This window comes from Pelodiscus sinensis, chromosome 11 (genome assembly GCF_049634645.1).
Source record: "Pelodiscus sinensis isolate JC-2024 chromosome 11, ASM4963464v1, whole genome shotgun sequence".
Classification (NCBI taxonomy): Eukaryota; Metazoa; Chordata; order Testudines; family Trionychidae; genus Pelodiscus; species Pelodiscus sinensis.
This window is the reverse complement of record NC_134721.1, coordinates 3,419,430-3,436,581: the sequence shown is the minus strand read 5'-3', so window position 1 is coordinate 3,436,581 and position 17,152 is coordinate 3,419,430. Positions and strand designations below refer to the sequence as shown.

Below are 17,152 nucleotides of genomic sequence, written 5' to 3'. Positions count from 1 at the left end.
CAAGTTCTGAATATACGCTCTGAGACATTGGTGTATCAAAATGGTAGGTGAATAACTTATGTCATATGCACTGTATGTGCAGGGTCTAATTGGAAGCACTGTTCTCTTTACAATAAAGCTAGTATGATGGGTTGCACTGTTTCTTTAAGGTAAATGGTCTCCTCTCATTTTCTGTGCTTTAATAAGACTAATACATTTCTAATACATTTATTATTGTTTTTTTCTACCAAATTTTAAGGCCTTTGCTTGGTGGTCAGACTTAATGGTTGAACATGCGGAAACCTTCCTGTCATTGTTTGCAGTGGATACAGATGCTGCCTTAGAGGTGCAACCCCCAGACACATGGGACAGCTTTCCACTATTTCAGCTCCTAAATGATTTCCTCCGCAGTGACTGTATGTATTGTATTTTGACCATTTATTTTTGATAGGGCAAGTCTGACAGATTATTGATGCTATTTCTGGCCTTTCCATTCTGTACAGATAACCCATCTTGTGGGATGGGCCTTTAAAACTGTTTAACTTTGTGATTGCCTTTGCGGGGGAAATGCTGCTTATATCCTTTATTAATTTGATTTTAATATAAAATCCAAAAACTTCTTTTCCTGCCTTTCATTTGCTCAGGCATTTGTTTAAAGTAAAGAGAAATTCTTGTTCAAAGTCAGGGAGTGGAACTTCTTTACTGTCCTATTCACTCAGGTCCATTCTGGTGAGTGCATTATTGATGGTTAGTAAATTACAGTTATTTTGATTAAGCATCTCTACATGCACCATATTTTACAAAATATGGGCCCCCATCCTAAAGCGTTTAATAAAAGGAAAGGAAAGACATCCAGGTTTTATATTAACTACAATAAATTAAATAAAATAGCCTTATATGCAAAAAAAATGCAAACAAGCCAGGATTGAAATGTTATGTTGCATGCTGGTAGGGCAGGTAACAATAGTTTCTTACTATACTTTTATTTATCTATTCTAGATAATTTGTGCAATGGAAAATTCCACAAACACCTTCAAGACCTGTTTGCTCCACTTGTTGTTAGATATGTCGATCTGATGGAGTCCTCAATTGCACAATCAATTCACAGGGGCTTTGAGCGGGAATCATGGGAGCCAGTAAAGTAAGGAAATCTCCTTTGATACAATCGGCGTTTGGGTGCAAATGGATGGAGATTCATACAGAGATGAATTAGTAAACGCTAGATTGGGCATTCAGCAAATGCCTTATATTTTCTAGTACAATCCTAAAAATATAAGGCCGAATTTGTTACAGGTTTTAAAGGTTTATGAAAGAAGCAATATGTGGGGGGCGGGCGGGTTTAGTGCCATGCTGACTTAAGTTGAACTCTCCACCTATACAAATGGAAAGATGAGAAACGTGAAATCCTCTCGTTTTGCATGGCTTTTTAGCTCTTATTGCCCAGTCTAAAAAGCCTTTTCCAATGCTGCTCTTAAATGCAACAAAAACCTTGCTTTACTGTGTTCGATCCAGCCCTATGCATTGGGTGGGTCACTATTACATTTTTTTATTTAAAAATTCACTTTTTTCCACCCACCCTGTGAAGGGATAGTGCAGAGATGTGCTTCGTCAGTTGAGCGCTACTGCTGATTTGCTGGATTGCTTTTTTTTTTAAATGCAATCTGTGAAGGGCCCCTGCGCAAGAGACTGCCGTAAAGTTATGTGCTTTCAGAAATACACGTCTTTAAACTGGGCTGGGGGAGATCCTGAAGGTACTTATCCTAAAGGTGTGCTATAAAACTACCATAGAGCAGAAATTAGTGCAAAAAGCATAAGAGACGATTTGAGCGGAATCGTTTATTGATCTCAAAGAACTGACAGCTTAAAACTAAGGAATGAATGTAACGAGAGCTCAAGCTCCTAGCCTAAGATCTGTGCAATTTTTAAAATATAAAGTCCTTTAAAACAATGCCAATTTTATAGTATAAATGATTATTCCTTAAATTTCTAAGTGTTAAGAGAATATTGTCCTCTTCCAAAAAGACATGGTTAGGTACTAGGAAGGAAATGTATCCTTTAAAAAAGTGGAGAGAGATTGATCTTCTCTGAAAAGTTATTAAGTAAAAGGGTGTGTTGTCTTTCAGTGTTTTCCATATCAAAAAGATTCCATATCGGCAAACAGATTTTGTGCTGAGAGTCAACCCTCCAAACACAATCTGAAATATGAGTATCCAGGATGGTTCGTTCTTTCTAGTACATCACCATCAGCAGTAAAGGTTCTGTGTGCCGAATAAGGCCCTCATTTACACACATGCAATCCCTCTTTTCAGTGGGGCTGCACCATTCCATTAGGTTAATACGTGAGAAGAAGTAGAATCCAGATCAAAGCCCTTTCCTGTCTTGGCTTTGCAGTGTTAACAGGGTTAAAAACACTAAAAAATCATTTTTGTCACAAAAATAAACAGATGTAACCCTGAAAATGCACAGAATGCTGATCTATTGAGTGGCCAAATGATGTGTTTTAAATGCATTTTAAAGCTAGCATTAGTTTTCATTTTACAGCATGACTTTAGTAATAGTTCCCTTATAAAATAGGTGCAGTCACCTCATTTAACCATAGTACATAACCCTGCATTTTTGTTGTTTTATTTGGTTTTAAATCAAATGTTTGAATATTTTTTAAAATAATGAATATTCTTGGCTTTAACTAACCTAAGACTCCAAACAGAGATGTATTTAAATGCATGTTTTTGTATCAATGATTTGGGGTTTCAAATGTTACATTAATTTTTTGGATATGTGGAACGTTATCACTTTCAAAATTCAAGCGGGGAGTTTCTGATTTATTAACACTGTAATTTTAATGTATCCTTAAAGTTGTGAAAACTTCTTCTCTTAGTCTAACGATGCACTTTGAGCAACCTTTATTAGTGAGTGCTGCGTAACTTACATGAACCAACTAAATAAGTATCTGTGTTCTAGGGTGGACTGGGATATTTAAAAATGCTTTGTCAAGGTGTATGTGTGATCTGTTCATGGAAAACTTATGTTCCTTTAAAGAAAACAATCATTTTTTAATAATTTTTTTCACTAACAAATATTTCATTCTTAATTTACCGGAGAGAGTTGAGAAAGATACCTCACTGGGATTTGACATAAGGGCATTTGGAACGTATCTGGGCAAACCACAGGGTACAAAAAGCACCATGTGAAGGAAAATATGGAATCTCATTCCAATCATTCGGATGATATCTGGGACATGGTTCAGAGCTAGATGTTAAGGAATCTTCGTTCTTCGGCTCCAGGGCAGACAGTGTGCTATTCTTCACCATATTGGATGTTTTCCCAAAAGCATTTTTTGGGGCTGTTCTCTGGCTTACGTTGTGCAGGAGACCAGACCAGATAATCACAAAGGTCCCTTTTGGCCCTAGAATCTATGAACCCACAGTCAGCCTTTGAGCAGACTCAATGTATTTAACTCTTTCTCCCCAGCTCCACCACGTACCTCCTCTTTCCGCCACCCATTCACAGTATGAGAGAGTTGATTTCTTTGGGCTATTTGTCCTGCTTTGCGGCTCTGCGAAGGTGACAATGCGTCACCACCACTACATAGTTCCCAGATGAACTTACGATAATGTTTACACACTGATATTTGCCCCTTTTTTTAACATTCACGGGAATCACTGCCCGGCATCTTGAGCTGGGGCCAATTGAGCTGGCCAGCCAGCTGAGAGAGGAGAATGATGCTTGGCAGCTGGGGGAAAGAGGAGCCGTAAACATCCTAGAAAAGGAGTCAATGCAGAGGCTGACTCATCGCCCATGAATGAGGAGTTTAAAAAGGCCAGCTTGTGGTTGGACCCTCCCCTTTGCACGGATCAGGCTTGGCAGCATATTTGCCTTTTTTTTTTTCCTTTGTACATCCACAAGAAAGACTGAACAAAACAGCATTCTAACACTGCAACAGTGCAAAAGGCAACTCACTTGACCTTCTCCTGTTACACCAATGAATGGTAATGTGGCAGCTACCGTGGAAATGATATTGCTAAAAACAAACCATCTTTGCCCTTGGAAATTCTGCACTGCTTTTACTCAGCTGTGAAGAAGGGCTTCCCACTTGGTCGGAAGAGGTGAAGCAGAAGATATGTCTCCTGCTTTAGATCTTTACATCAGATTATGAGAGTGAAATTTCATTACTTCAGGACAGCCAGGAAATAACTCAACAGTAGCCTTTTAAAAAGGCTTCTTTCTGCTCCTGATTACACTGAAATACGTGATCCTCTCTAACCTAACCTGATAGTGGCCTACAAGCATGTTGTTTTTATCTATTCATGGCTGGATGCTGTTCACCTAAGGCTACCTTAACTTGCTGTAGACTCATATCAACAGTAAAATAGAGGCCAAGTGATTAAATGTTGAAAACACTGAGGGAAAATATCCGTCAGGGCTGTGTATTGACTCTTGTGTACAAGCTCTGTGTAACTGTAGATCTTATACACAGGTGACCTACCCTGTACCAGTTTATGTGACTGGTAGGTGTGTGGAACACTAGGCACAGAACATGAAATAGCAAATCCAATCCTAGAGTGTGCTAGTTAGCTCTGATCCCAGGTTGGTTGTATATAAAGTCAGGTGAAAGGAAGGTTTATGCCATTAGCCTTTTTTTTTTCACTAGCTTCTCAGTGAACTCTGAAATCCATAGGTCCTACCAGATAGCTAAATGTGTCCTACATACAGAGCTGTTGGCAACTGAGGGTCTGTTGAGCAGACTGTCTGGTAATGATCACTGGTGCCCTTTTGAGTTGGTTTGGGAGGAAAATTCTACAGATCTCTTCTGGGAAACCTGAATGCTCAGAAAAGTATCTACTGTAACACTGTAAAAGTCAATGTATTTTAGTACAAGAAGGTCATTCTCCGCACTTCTTTTCAAGTTGAATTTTTAACCAAATGGCCATGCTTTCTTATGGATTAGTTGGTAAGCATGTTATAAAAGGAAAATAAAATGCTGTAATAAATTGTCCATCAGTTAATATAGATTGTTAGAGTCCAACAGGTTGCTTATAACTTAATCTCTCTGTGCGTCTGTTTCCATCTATAAAACGGGACTAATAACCTGAAAGAGTGGTCCAGTAGTGGGATAGATCACTGGATTGTGACTCAAGAGATCCGGTTTTTGTTCCCAGCTCAGCCACTGACCCAGTGGGTGAACTTGGACAAGTCACTTCCCTTCTCCATGCCTCAATGTCCCTCTTTAAATTGGGGATAATGGTACTGACCCCCTTTGTAAAATGCTTTGAGATCTACTGAGGAAAGATGGGCTATACAAGAGCCAGGTGGTATTGTCATAATCATGGCTTATACCTGTTTTCAACACTTTATATTCCTGTACCTAGAACCATCCAAAACACAGTCTGCTCATAACATTTGTTAATCATTCATAAACTATTTATAATATAGTAATATAACATGTGACCTGTTGCAAGTTGGACCAAATAGGTGAGGTTGTCCTGCCAGGAAGATGATCCTGGGGCAAAAAATGGCCTGCCAGGTAAAAGTCCTTGTAAGTTATTTACTGTTACGTACTGGACAACAAGCCACAGAGAACCAGTGCAGATTTTACTTCCAACCTCTCTGAGCAGTCTGGGGCTTCATAGGAAAACTGCTCCTTGAATTGGCGTAGCATTTACAGTCATCAAATAGACTTTCTAGAGGAATTAAAGGAACAAGTGATCTAAGTGATTGCAGGATACCGATGGGAACTGAAGGTTTACGCCCCACCAAGTCGCTTGATTTATTTATATGATCTGTACCTACGTGGGCTAACTCAGTAAAAGCTCCAGGATTTCTGCCCACTCTATGCTATGTCAATGGCATAGTCTGGCATTTATGATGTAGTTTCTTATGCATTTTTACTTGTTTTCTGTGGTCAATGCTACAACAGGGAAAGAGAACTTTTTAACGTGTTTTCATAAGGTACATTACCGAGAAGCCATTAGTCACTTCACACCATGACTGCGATGGGGTTTTGATCGCTAGACAATGGAGGGATGAATTGTAGAAGGTACAAGAAATGGGTGCAAATAGAAGAACAATGCACAGTGAACTGTGCAATCTGACAGAACTCCCCTTTCCACATAATGACTCCCCAAAGACCCAACCCAGCCTCCACCACTAATGTGTCATTACACTATTGAATTGGGGCCACAGTTAGCATCTTGTATTAAATAGCTATGGGATGATTTTTAGACGCAGCTTCCCATTTTGTAGGTATCGTTTTATGGTTTGAATAAACGCAGGCACAAATATTTACAGGTGATATTGCTGTCATGTACAGCTCTAGCTACCTGATTGCAGCTACAAATAAGATAATTAAATGTATAAATGTGAAAACAGTTGCACCTGCAACTTGTGAATGGAAAAGAGACTCTTTTCAAAATCAGACCCAGTGTGTTAACATTACGCAACATGCAGTACATTATTTTGCTGTTAAAAATTGTAACTTACATTTGCAAGGGCCACAAAGTATCAGCAAAATAATGTTTTGTATAAAAAACATATGTTTAAATGTTGAATACAGTATAGTTTTTTTTCTCTGGGAAATCATACATTACTAATACAATGTTTTAATGAATGACACCAGTATCTTGAATTTTTAGTATTAAAAACAAAGGTCTTTTTTATTTGTGTATTCACCATTTGGCTAATCTGTTTCAGTTGCTCTTCCTTATACATTTATATGTGATCCATTTCTTGCTATTTTTGATTTATTCAATATCAATATTAATTACATTGTCATACCATTCCTAAAGCTCAAACAATTTCTCAAACATTATGAAATGTGTGTATCATTTGAAAATCATATTCACCTTAAGAGGCATATACATGTCTGAATGGAAACGAGATAGTTTTGTTACACGAGAAGAGCGCTGGCGTAGGTTTCTTCATTCTTAAAGAGAACAAGCAGATAGTGTGAAGTCCAATTTACCAGTAACATAAATAAATCAGAAAGTATCTTTTTCACCCCACATTATTCCACAGAGAGCGGACTTTATTCAGAAGCTAAGAATGAAAATCCAAATCATTCTGCCTCTTGGCTATTTAACCAATGCCTTGAAATGCAAATATTAAGTCTTGTAATGATGCAGTTTAAAAGTATTAATGCATTACCCATTTTATATCCAGTATTGATAGAATTATGTTTACCTTTGTTTTCTGATATAATAGATTTATAATAAGAAATTAAGCTCAAAAATGTATTTTCACCTATAGAAAATTGCTAATCCATTGGAAGAGTAGAACGTGAGATTACACAGTTCTGCAGGATTGCTGTTAAAGTTGCCTAATAGACAATAGTTATGAAGGAAGTAGAAAAGACCTTCCAAAGCAGAGTTCTGGAACAACTATCCTATGTGTTCATGTTCCTGAACTAGATGGTTAAGGCTGGATTAATTTCTAAAACATCACATATTGTTTGAAAGCTAAGTGCCTGAAACTGTATTAATTCCAGTCAACACTACAGAATTAAGCACTAAATCTAGTGTCCTAACTCAGTTTTTACTGTCTCAAACTCCAAGTGGAAATAAAGGCACAGTGAAAATTGTGGCAGGACTCTTGGATTTGTCTCTGAAATGAGACTGGAAAGAATTTTCATTGTCTATGCCACACTATGTTATGTAAAGACAGAAAGCGAGAGATTTCTGAAGATGACTTGTTCATCAAAGAGCTCAAGGAATAAACTTCCCAAATTCTACAGCTTCCAGATACCAAAGGTCCATGAATGTTTTATTTGACATGTAAAATATCGTTATGATGAGATGCTTTTAAACCATGGTGATAGCGATTTCACCGATGTAGGGACCTAGTACATTAAAATATTTGAGATGTTTTGAAAATCATGGGCATGCAGTATTATTTTACTGCATATTGTTTCTGGAAGGCATATTGCATTAAATCATTTTGAGAGACTAAATCATTTTTGAAAGTTCTTTCATATAATAATTGTGCATCTTGAGACTGCTATTAAATTCATTTTTACATTCTTCAGAATTAACCACTGAGTACATCTCATAGCCCCATTTCTGACTATAAAGCATGCACATACAAATCTCATGCTTATTATTCAAGATCTGTTCCTGATTCTCTGCATACCACACTGAAAATGTACACCTAGATATCTGTGCACACCGTTAGATAGATGCTCCTCCTCTCTGAGGGTCTAGCAATCATGAACCTGTGGGGCTCCACAAAGGTCTGCATGCGTGGATACAGTTGCGAGATTGGGATTTTTCTCTTCCAGTTCATGTAACTGCATTCACATGCTCCAAATACAAACATTTCTGTCAAATTAGGATAAAGCAGGATCAATGGGGAGGTTCCATTAAGGATAAAATCCTGGCTTGACCGAGTACAATGGTAAAATCCCCATTGATTTCAGTGGCGCTGGATTTTACCCTCGATGTTTACTATTTTGAACCCCGATTCCAAGACACAAACCTTTAAAATTCCTGATAGGTCTTTCAGTGTAGCGGTTTCCTATATCCCTCCAATCTAAATGTTGGTATAAGAATTCAGATTTGCTTGCTCGTGGTATCGATTTTTTTAATTAAAAGCTACTTCCTGTGCTCTGAAATTGTATCAGGACCTGCAAATTAAGTTATTTGGTGTGGGTGTTTGAGTAGTTTGTTAATTTGCAGCTTTGTGATTTTTCTTCGTTGGTTGATTTTGTTTTTGTTTAAGTAACTTGCTTTTTATTGCAGACTAAACAAAACACCACACTTAAGCCTTCCATACCCATGCTTCTTTCTGAGATGTTTTTGCTTTAGTTTTTTGACTGTTGTCTCGCTGTGAACTTTGCAGATTTGTTTATGAGTGTCACGTGCTTCTGCTACATCTGCATTGTCACTGTTACGGTATTTTTCTTTCTGTCTGTTTCTTCCACAGGAGTTTAACAAGTAATCTGCCCAATGTGAATCTACCCAATGTGAATCTCCCTAAAGTACCAAACCTACCAGTTAACATCCCACTAGGCATTCCACAAATGCCTAGCTTTTCTGCACCGTCATGGATGGCTGCTATATATGATTCTGAGTGTGTATTGAGTTCACATTAGATCTCATTTAAATTTAAAGTAATCTTGGCATGGATATGTGTTGTTTGTTTCTGTGCATTATATATAACTTTAAAAGAGTGACAGAGATGGGTAATTAGCTATTTTACTAAATGAGGCAGCCCCTTATGTATTTCTGGCATGTACATTATACGTTTTTATAAATATTGAGACTTTGTCGTACGCCCGCTGGAAGCCTGAGCAAGCGTCTCACTTCACAAAATAATTGTTGACAATGGGGCGCAGTCCTGTTGGAATGTGAACTATCAGACCTAGAACCTGAGGTGACATGTCTCAAAAGATAGGAAGAACAAACTGCCGTGCAAATTGACTCATGTCCATGGACCAGATGTAGATCTAAAAGTGAGTTTTATTTTTCTGGATCTTCCTTATTGCCTGGAATCCTTGTGCAGCATCACAAACAAAGTCAGGGAAGGGCATCGAAAAGGGTTCATATGCATGATATCGGGAGCCTAATTGGGAATGGAATTCTAGCACCGCCATCCAAGCCGCGATGCTTCCCAATCATGTTGAATGTCCTGGACCAAATGTAGGAAATCAAACAGGGCCCGAGTCTCTACTAAGGAATCGTGAGAGCTTTACATTCCTCCGCCTCACACAAACCGGGTGACTGCCCTGTGACACTCAGTGGAGAGGCATTCCAGATGCCTGCTCTTCACTGTAGCGCGTGTGACTCGCACAGTGACGGCACCAATGGTCACAGCCGTTGAGCGGCGCCAGAGATTGGAACCAAAAGGGATAAATAAAGCCAGCAGGGAGGGTCGGGCGGTCATTCTAATCACATTTACTAGCACAACAACTGAGACTTCCTAAATTCTCGCCTCAGATTGCTGAGCAGTGACCGTGCAATGTTACACTGCACAAGGATCGTCTCAGCCAGGCACAGGGGCACTGGACAGTTACTGGGGCACATATCTCCTGTTGACAAGCCCTGTAGTATGGACACACTGGTGCTTAGGCTTGGAAACGCACGTACACACACACACACACACACACACACACACACACACACACACACATACAGCTTCTCACAAACTCCCACCACTCTCCGACTCCTTATAAACCCCCTCCCTGCTGCAGAAAGGCCCAACTCACCAGCACCACCCCAGGGGGTCACTTTGTTTTAACAGACGATACTTGTCTTCTCTCCCCACTCCTCCTGTCACTATCCCCTCCCCATCCTTCCATCCCTCCTAGCCTCTGGATGGGGAGAAATGCCATGCCATGCCAGCCCTGCAAAGCGCCACGGTCCCACAAAAGGACCACACTGCCAGGTTAACTTTAAACACATTCTTTGCGTGCTCCCCTGACTTGTGGCCTGCGACCTGCTGAAGCACATGAGCACCATGGCAGTCTGTAAAGGTCCACAGGTGCTTAATATGAAGCATATCATTTCAGCAAAGCTTTGGTGTAGCTCAGGGTTGCAATGCCCAGAATAACCTGTCAAGCGGCAGCGCCTCGGGGTACATCTGCACATCAGTTGGAAGGCAGAATTCCCAGCTTGCATAAACACACAAGCACTACATATAGCAGTGTGTCTGTAGTGGCACAAGCAATGACTTAGGATAGCCACCCAAGTAGTCTCCCTCGCCCCTCATTCCGCTGGCTATGTGCTTTCCCCCAGTGGGTGTGTTAAAACTGCTGCTTAGTTCACTCGCCTGTGAAGTGTGCTACACACAGCCTGGTAATTTAGCACTCTGGGTACTCTCAATTAAACTTGAAAACAAATGAAGTCTGATCTGCTTTTATCATCTTCTTATACCAGAATTGAGGACAGGCTGACATGCTTACTGATGTAACTATTTGTATTTAGGAATACATTGACACTTTACCCCAAAATGGAAAGTCTCCCATTAACAATAAATGTAGACCTTTTGTTCAGCAGGAAGGCGGGGGGGGGGGGGGGCAAATGTCCAGGTATAGGAAACTACACTTAATTTACATCTACACCTGGATTCTATGCACAGGTATCCTTTTAGAAAGCAATACTACAGAACTGGAGACAACACAAATGGCTTTTTATTTTAAAAAAAGGAAACATTAGGAGTAATTTATATTTCAAAGAAATACAACTCATATTCATGCTAAGTTGGCTGTATTAAAGGTTAGATTAGGCAGTATCTGTAAATAATACTTGAAAGTTTGTATTACTTTTTTTCTCTGTGCATGCTCTGTGATCTTGTTTTTGAAAAGATAAGAATCAAGACATGACAGTTAAAAGTTGACAATCTTCTTTAATAAAACTAAAGGTCAGGTGTGAAAGGCATTTTGCAAATTTCTAGCTGATCAAAGTGATGTTGGTGGTTTTGCACTAACAATTAACAGTTCATTTTGGACATAACATGGAATATTATTTTCCTCCCAGGAAAACCTAATTATGAGCTGTTGAAAAGAAGGAAAAAAAAATACTGAGAGTATTTTTTTTGAAAATTCTGAAACCAGATGGGTGTCATAATGTTGTTGTAATAAATACCAATTATTGCATTCATGTGTATTTAATTATTTAAAACATAAATTCATGCCATTCCAAAACTGGGATTAGATTAGAAAAAGTTTAATTATTCCCAAGCATAGGTCTCAAACTGAAGAAACCACAAATTTCGATAGGTTGACTCCCGGGGCTGTGCTATTGAAGTGACACAAAACAGTGTTTTGACTCAAGGTACCATGTAAGGAAATGCCTGATTCTCTATCTTTTCAGTGTCCCAGTTCCCTTGTACCCACTCGCCGTTCATTATTACGGACTTGTTTCAGTGTTCCCTCTCCCTTAGTGTCAGATACATCTGTTCCTACTTCTGAGCTGATGCGTTCTTTAAATTGTTACCTTCGTTAGCGCAAGCCCCCCTCCCCCCCAGGTCCCCTCTAGCATGTTGAGAGTATGGTTTTCACCTGGCGGTTGCCATGTATGCATCAGCTGTACTTCCCTCTGTAGCATTAACTCAATGCAGCTGGCATCTGTCACAATAGAAACACCCTTCCTCATCTGTTTCTATAGACGATGTCAGCACAAGTGGTAATGCATGGTGTGTTAAACATCTTATCAATTACTGTGTTAGCAATAGTGGTATGCGAGGAGGGGGTTGAAGCTCTTGAAGATCTCTTGGTAATTACCATGAAAAAAAAAAGAGAGAGAGGAGAAAAGGGTTATAGATAAATTTTTCTGCACCAACAAAACACAATCCAGGCCTGTATTTTATTCTGTAAGTGGAGGCTTTCGACACAATTCTAGTTGAAAAGAACCAAAGTAGCGACACACGACGAGCCCGAAGCACCCCATCTGTGCAGAGGAGTGGGTAAGACTATGCACTTTGAAAAGAATTCAGACTTTTGCAACAGACCCGAGACATTGCCAAAAAAATAAAATTAAAAAAAAAAGACAGAAATCTGTTGTCCGTAGATGCCTTCAAAAGAGGCTGATTTGCGAGAGGTGGAATAGTCGACCTAACCAAAACTCTTTCATTTGAGATGTCTAGTGTTCTTAGTTCAATTGATTTACCCTGATTTTTTTCCAGCTGTTCAAGAGATAAGGCGTGTCCTCGCTCACCACTTGTTAGCACTGTCCTTTATCTGGTATCCTTGGGGGGAAAATTTGGAATATATCATTTGAAGAGAAAAAATGCATGAAACCCTACATTTGAATAACTGCATACATTCATGTACTGTAGTTATTATCAGTCAAGGGTTTTCTGCTGCAAATTTGAGCCTTAATTTTGAATAATCACATATGCCCATGTGGTTATTAGCTAAGGCTGATTTTTACCATACACACTTTCTCCAGTTACTGTGTGTAATTCATAATTTTGTCTTCTCATCTGGTCTGGAAAGATTTGTGAGTTTTAACAGCAAGATAGATTAGGCAAATGTATGGTAAACCTCAAAAGCCTGATGATGGAGATTATCCAGCATTGTTCTGTGTATTAAGCCACTGTACGCCCTAAACTTGTACAAGAATGGTCTCCACATCAGGTTTCCAATAGCATGAGCCGGGATATGACTTCTGTTTTCATTTTACCCTGCCAGCAATGGATCAGGGACCTCTGAAGATTTGTTTTGGAAACTTGATGCCCTGCAGACCTTCATTCGGGATTTACACTGGCCTGAGGAAGAATTTGGAAAGCACCTAGAACAGCGTCTAAAACTTATGGCAAGTGACATGATCGAGTCTTGTGTTAAGAGGTACGTCCAGACAGCGGAATTGGAAGGGTTTCTTGTAGCATCTCATAAGAAATTCGGGGAGGGAGGAGGGAAGAGTTTCCCTCTCATTAAAAATGAGATGGTCATACTGTCTCTTTTGACTTGACCTCAGCCATCTTTCTTGTAAAACCCTTATTTATTCTCATCCAGTTTACCATCCGGTTGGTGGTAGCACGCTTTTTAGCTGTGCAAATATTTCCTCTAAAAGGCAACATCTTTCACATGTAGACTCTAGAGAAGGCTTATTCACAATAAGTCCGCAAGCTCCCCTCATTTCTGGCTTTCTCTGCTGTTATTTAATGTGTGCCTCCTTTGGAGTCAGTCTGTGTGACACATTTAAGCACAGGAGAATTGAATGCCGTAGAAGTAGCCACGCGAATGCAAACAGAATGTGAGGAATCATTAAAAAAGGGATAGAGGATAGGACAAAGACTATCTTATTGCCTCGATACAAATCCAGGGTACGCCCACATCTTGAATACTGCCTGCAGATGTGGTCACCTCATCTCAAAAAAGGTATTTTAGCACTGAAAAAAGTTCAGAAAAGGGCAACAAAAATGATTAGAGGTTTGGAACAATTGCCAAATGAAGAGAGATTAATAAGACTGGGACTTTTCTTCTTGGAAAAGAGATGACTGCAGGGGGATGTGATAGAAGTCTATAAAATCATGACTGCTAAACAGAAAGTGAATACGGAGAAGTTATTTACTTGTTCCCCGTAACACAAGAACTAGGGGTCACCAAATGAAATTAATAGGTAGCAGGTTTAAAACAAAGAAAAAGGGAAGTATTTCTTCACACAACTCGCAGTCAGCCTGTGGAACTCCTTGCCAGAGGAGGTTGGGAAGATCAGAACTTTAACAGGATTCAAAAAATAACTAGATAAACTCATGGAGGATAGGTCCATCATTGGCTATTAGCCAGGATGGTTGGAATGGTTCCCGTAACTTCTGTCAGAAGCTGGGAATGAGTGACAGGGGATGGATCTCTTGATGGTTACCTGTTCTGTTCATTCCCTCTAGGGCAGCTGGCATTGGTTACTGTCAGACAACAGGATATTGGGTTAGACAGACCTTTGTTCTGACCCAGTATCACCATTTTTATGTTCTTGTGGGCTCTCTCAGCACACTTGTGAAAACCACAGCTGCATTCTAGAAAAATACAGAAACTGACGGGCAAGGGAGATTGTACAATGAACCATTCAGGCTTAACGGCCGCCTTCGAAAAAAATCACCACAGCAAATGACGTATGTACCTTAAAGGAGCTCTTCCGAATATGTTAAGAGCTGTCATGTTGGTTAGGAAATATCAAGACTAAATTGTAACATTGCCCATAATTGTTTGCCTTTGGTTGGCTGGTTTCAGAGAGAAGTGATGGAGGCTGGGGGGGGGGAGAAATGAAATTTGCATCCTCTGTTATGAAAAGAAGTGAATGGCCAAAGAATAGGCAGAGAGGCAGGCGAAAGCCACCACAGGCATGAGCTAGGTCGGGGGACTCTCAGCCTCCATGGACTCCTGGGCAGGTGCCCATTCCCCTGGAAGGGGTGGGACCTCAGGTGGAAGGGGCGGGGCCAGGGGAATGGGCGGGACCTCAGGAGGAAGGGGCGGGGCCAGGCAGCCAGCTCTCAATGCTGCCCGCATCGAGGCACTTCGCCCCCCACCTCATCCTTCAGAACCATACAGAGCGGTGGTCTGGCAGCAATTTCAGGGGCCGCTGCTGCCCCGGTGGCAGCCAGGAGCCCCAGACCCCTTTGAATCACCATGTCCCGGGGCTACTGTCCCTTTTACCCCCCTGTTGGCAGGTCTGGGGCTCGGTTCATGGGCTCTGTGCAACCTTTTTTTGTCTTCCCTATTTTGGGACCACAGCCTCGCCCTCCACAAAGTGCCAAGGTCTGGGCTCAGTAATTGGCGCTCAGAACCAGTGACCATTCTCTGGAGTAAAGGCCAGCCCTATGGCTCCTGTAGAAATGCAGTGACTCCAGTGGCTGGATTCCAGGCAGCCAATCAGACCTGCAGCGTCCTGTCATGGACATCGACGAGATGCATTTTCCCACACGGGCTGCTTCTGCCTTCCCAAGCAGAGCTTGGTCGGGAACCTTTCAAGTTGCTTGCATGCTCCACAACCCCCTTCCCTCCCCCGCTGTCTTTGTAGAATCGTGCAAGGGAATTCAGCCATTGCAGGCCATGGGGCTGACGTCCCATTGTAGGCCTGCTTTTGTGCATTGGTGCTTCATCCTCCTTTGCCTGCTGGACCTCTCTGCAGGAGGTTGCAGGCAAAGGCAGTGGATAAAACACAGCAGTGCTCTAGCAGGTATAACCTTTTCACCATTCCTCCTGAGCATGAGACTGAGGGCCAATCTGGATAATCCCAGACTGGTGAAATTGCTCATCCCCAAGCACTCAGCTTCCCTTATACGAATCCTGTTTTCCGACCCTCTTGGAGGGCAAGTAGGAAGCGCCGTGTGCTGCCAGCGAGGGATACGAATGGCCTATGCTCTCAGCAGAAGCCTCTTGTAGCCTTGTCAGCTTGGTGGGAAGCAATTTGCATCCATGTGCGCAAGGGCCAGACAGCACCAGTCTCTTGCTACTGATTCCCTATACTACTCCATGGAGCAGGAAAGCCATGGCAGCCAGCAAGGTCAGCTTCCCACTGCCATCACAAAACAAACAAGGGAAAGGGAGCAAGAGAGGAAGACATGGGCAATGCCAACAGCCGGCATCCGTTTCCCAACACTGCCCCCAACCGGTCACAGCAAGATTTTCTCCCAGGCCATGTCTACACTCGGTGACTATTTCGAATTTACTAAGTTCGAATTCTGGGCACCCGATTTTACAAATTCGAACTTCCGTGACCTCACAATGGGGAAGAATCGAACATCGTCTGAGGCAGGCTCTGTTAATGGGGATATGCTACCTCGGACTCAGAGCCCCAGCAAGCACTCTGGGGAGCTGCGGGAGACCTACCGGGGGCCAATTAGTTTGAATTAGTGGCACCAGAGCATCCACAAATGTTATTTTGAATTTACATATTCAGTGTTACTCCTCATGAAAAGCAGGACCTAGAGTTCCAATTCCACAGTCCCTTATTCTGGAATAATGGGCTTGGTACTGTGGACGCATCACTTACAAATTTGATCTTGGGGGGGGGTGTTATTTTGGACTAAGGTCCTAGTGTAGACCAAGCCCCAGAGAGGTACAGACCTTCACTCACATGTAAACCTTTGCGTGTTGATAAAGAATCCTTCCTGATAACCCAAAAGGCATGTTTATTAAAGGAATTGGATTATGGATGCAGGTGGCTGGCGTAGTAATGGAGATTATTTCCTCTTGCACACTGCGTAAAATAACATTCGTTAACATTAGCCTTCGTTAAGATACTGTCAAACTAGGGAAATCCCTTATTCTATCTTGTCCTGTAGACCACACAGTAAGTCATAAAGATTTGTTAATTATGCTGTGCCTTCTTTAAAGATCTTGAGGTGATTGGGATACCTGTGGCATTAGAAAAGCTACCCTTTCATGCTTTGCCGGTGTACTGTCTGATCAAAATGTTGAATGTCTTCATTTGTTCCATTGTTTGACTCTGTTCTCGAGGCGCAAACTGAAAACAAATGTACCCATCTGAATCTCTAGGTTGCATTATGTAAACTGTAAATATTATATCAAGCTAATAACTAGCTGGAGTTGAGTGGTTCTACACCACAAAAAAATCGGATGTTATTCCTGAATTCGGATTGCTGCTGGCCTACTGCTAAATCCTTTTAGAAGTAAAGAGAATTCTTCAATGCTTGGGTTGGATTTCTGTGCTTCTCCATGCTTGGGCTTTGACGTAACTCACCTCCCAGTATGTGTCCATACAATACATCCAATGTGCCT

At 41.1% G+C, this 17,152-nt stretch overlaps 1 protein-coding gene across 12 annotated transcripts in view; it reads left to right on the top strand.

Annotated features, from left to right (window-relative positions):
- The window catches only part of CADPS (calcium dependent secretion activator), a 422,307-nt gene that overhangs the window by 341,603 nt on the left and 63,552 nt on the right, over positions 1 to 17,152 (top strand). For 7 of the 12 annotated variants that reach the window (XM_075938476.1, XM_075938474.1, XM_075938483.1 and 4 more), the window contains 4 exons: positions 239 to 395; positions 979 to 1,120; positions 8,896 to 9,042; positions 13,103 to 13,258. In XM_075938476.1, coding sequence (XP_075794591.1) covers positions 239 to 395; positions 979 to 1,120; positions 8,896 to 9,042; positions 13,103 to 13,258 — 602 coding nt within the window. The remainder of the gene's footprint in view (positions 1 to 238; positions 396 to 978; positions 1,121 to 8,895; positions 9,043 to 13,102; positions 13,259 to 17,152) is intronic. The other 5 variants (XM_075938477.1, XM_075938479.1, XM_075938485.1 and 2 more) reach the window with 1 other exon arrangement.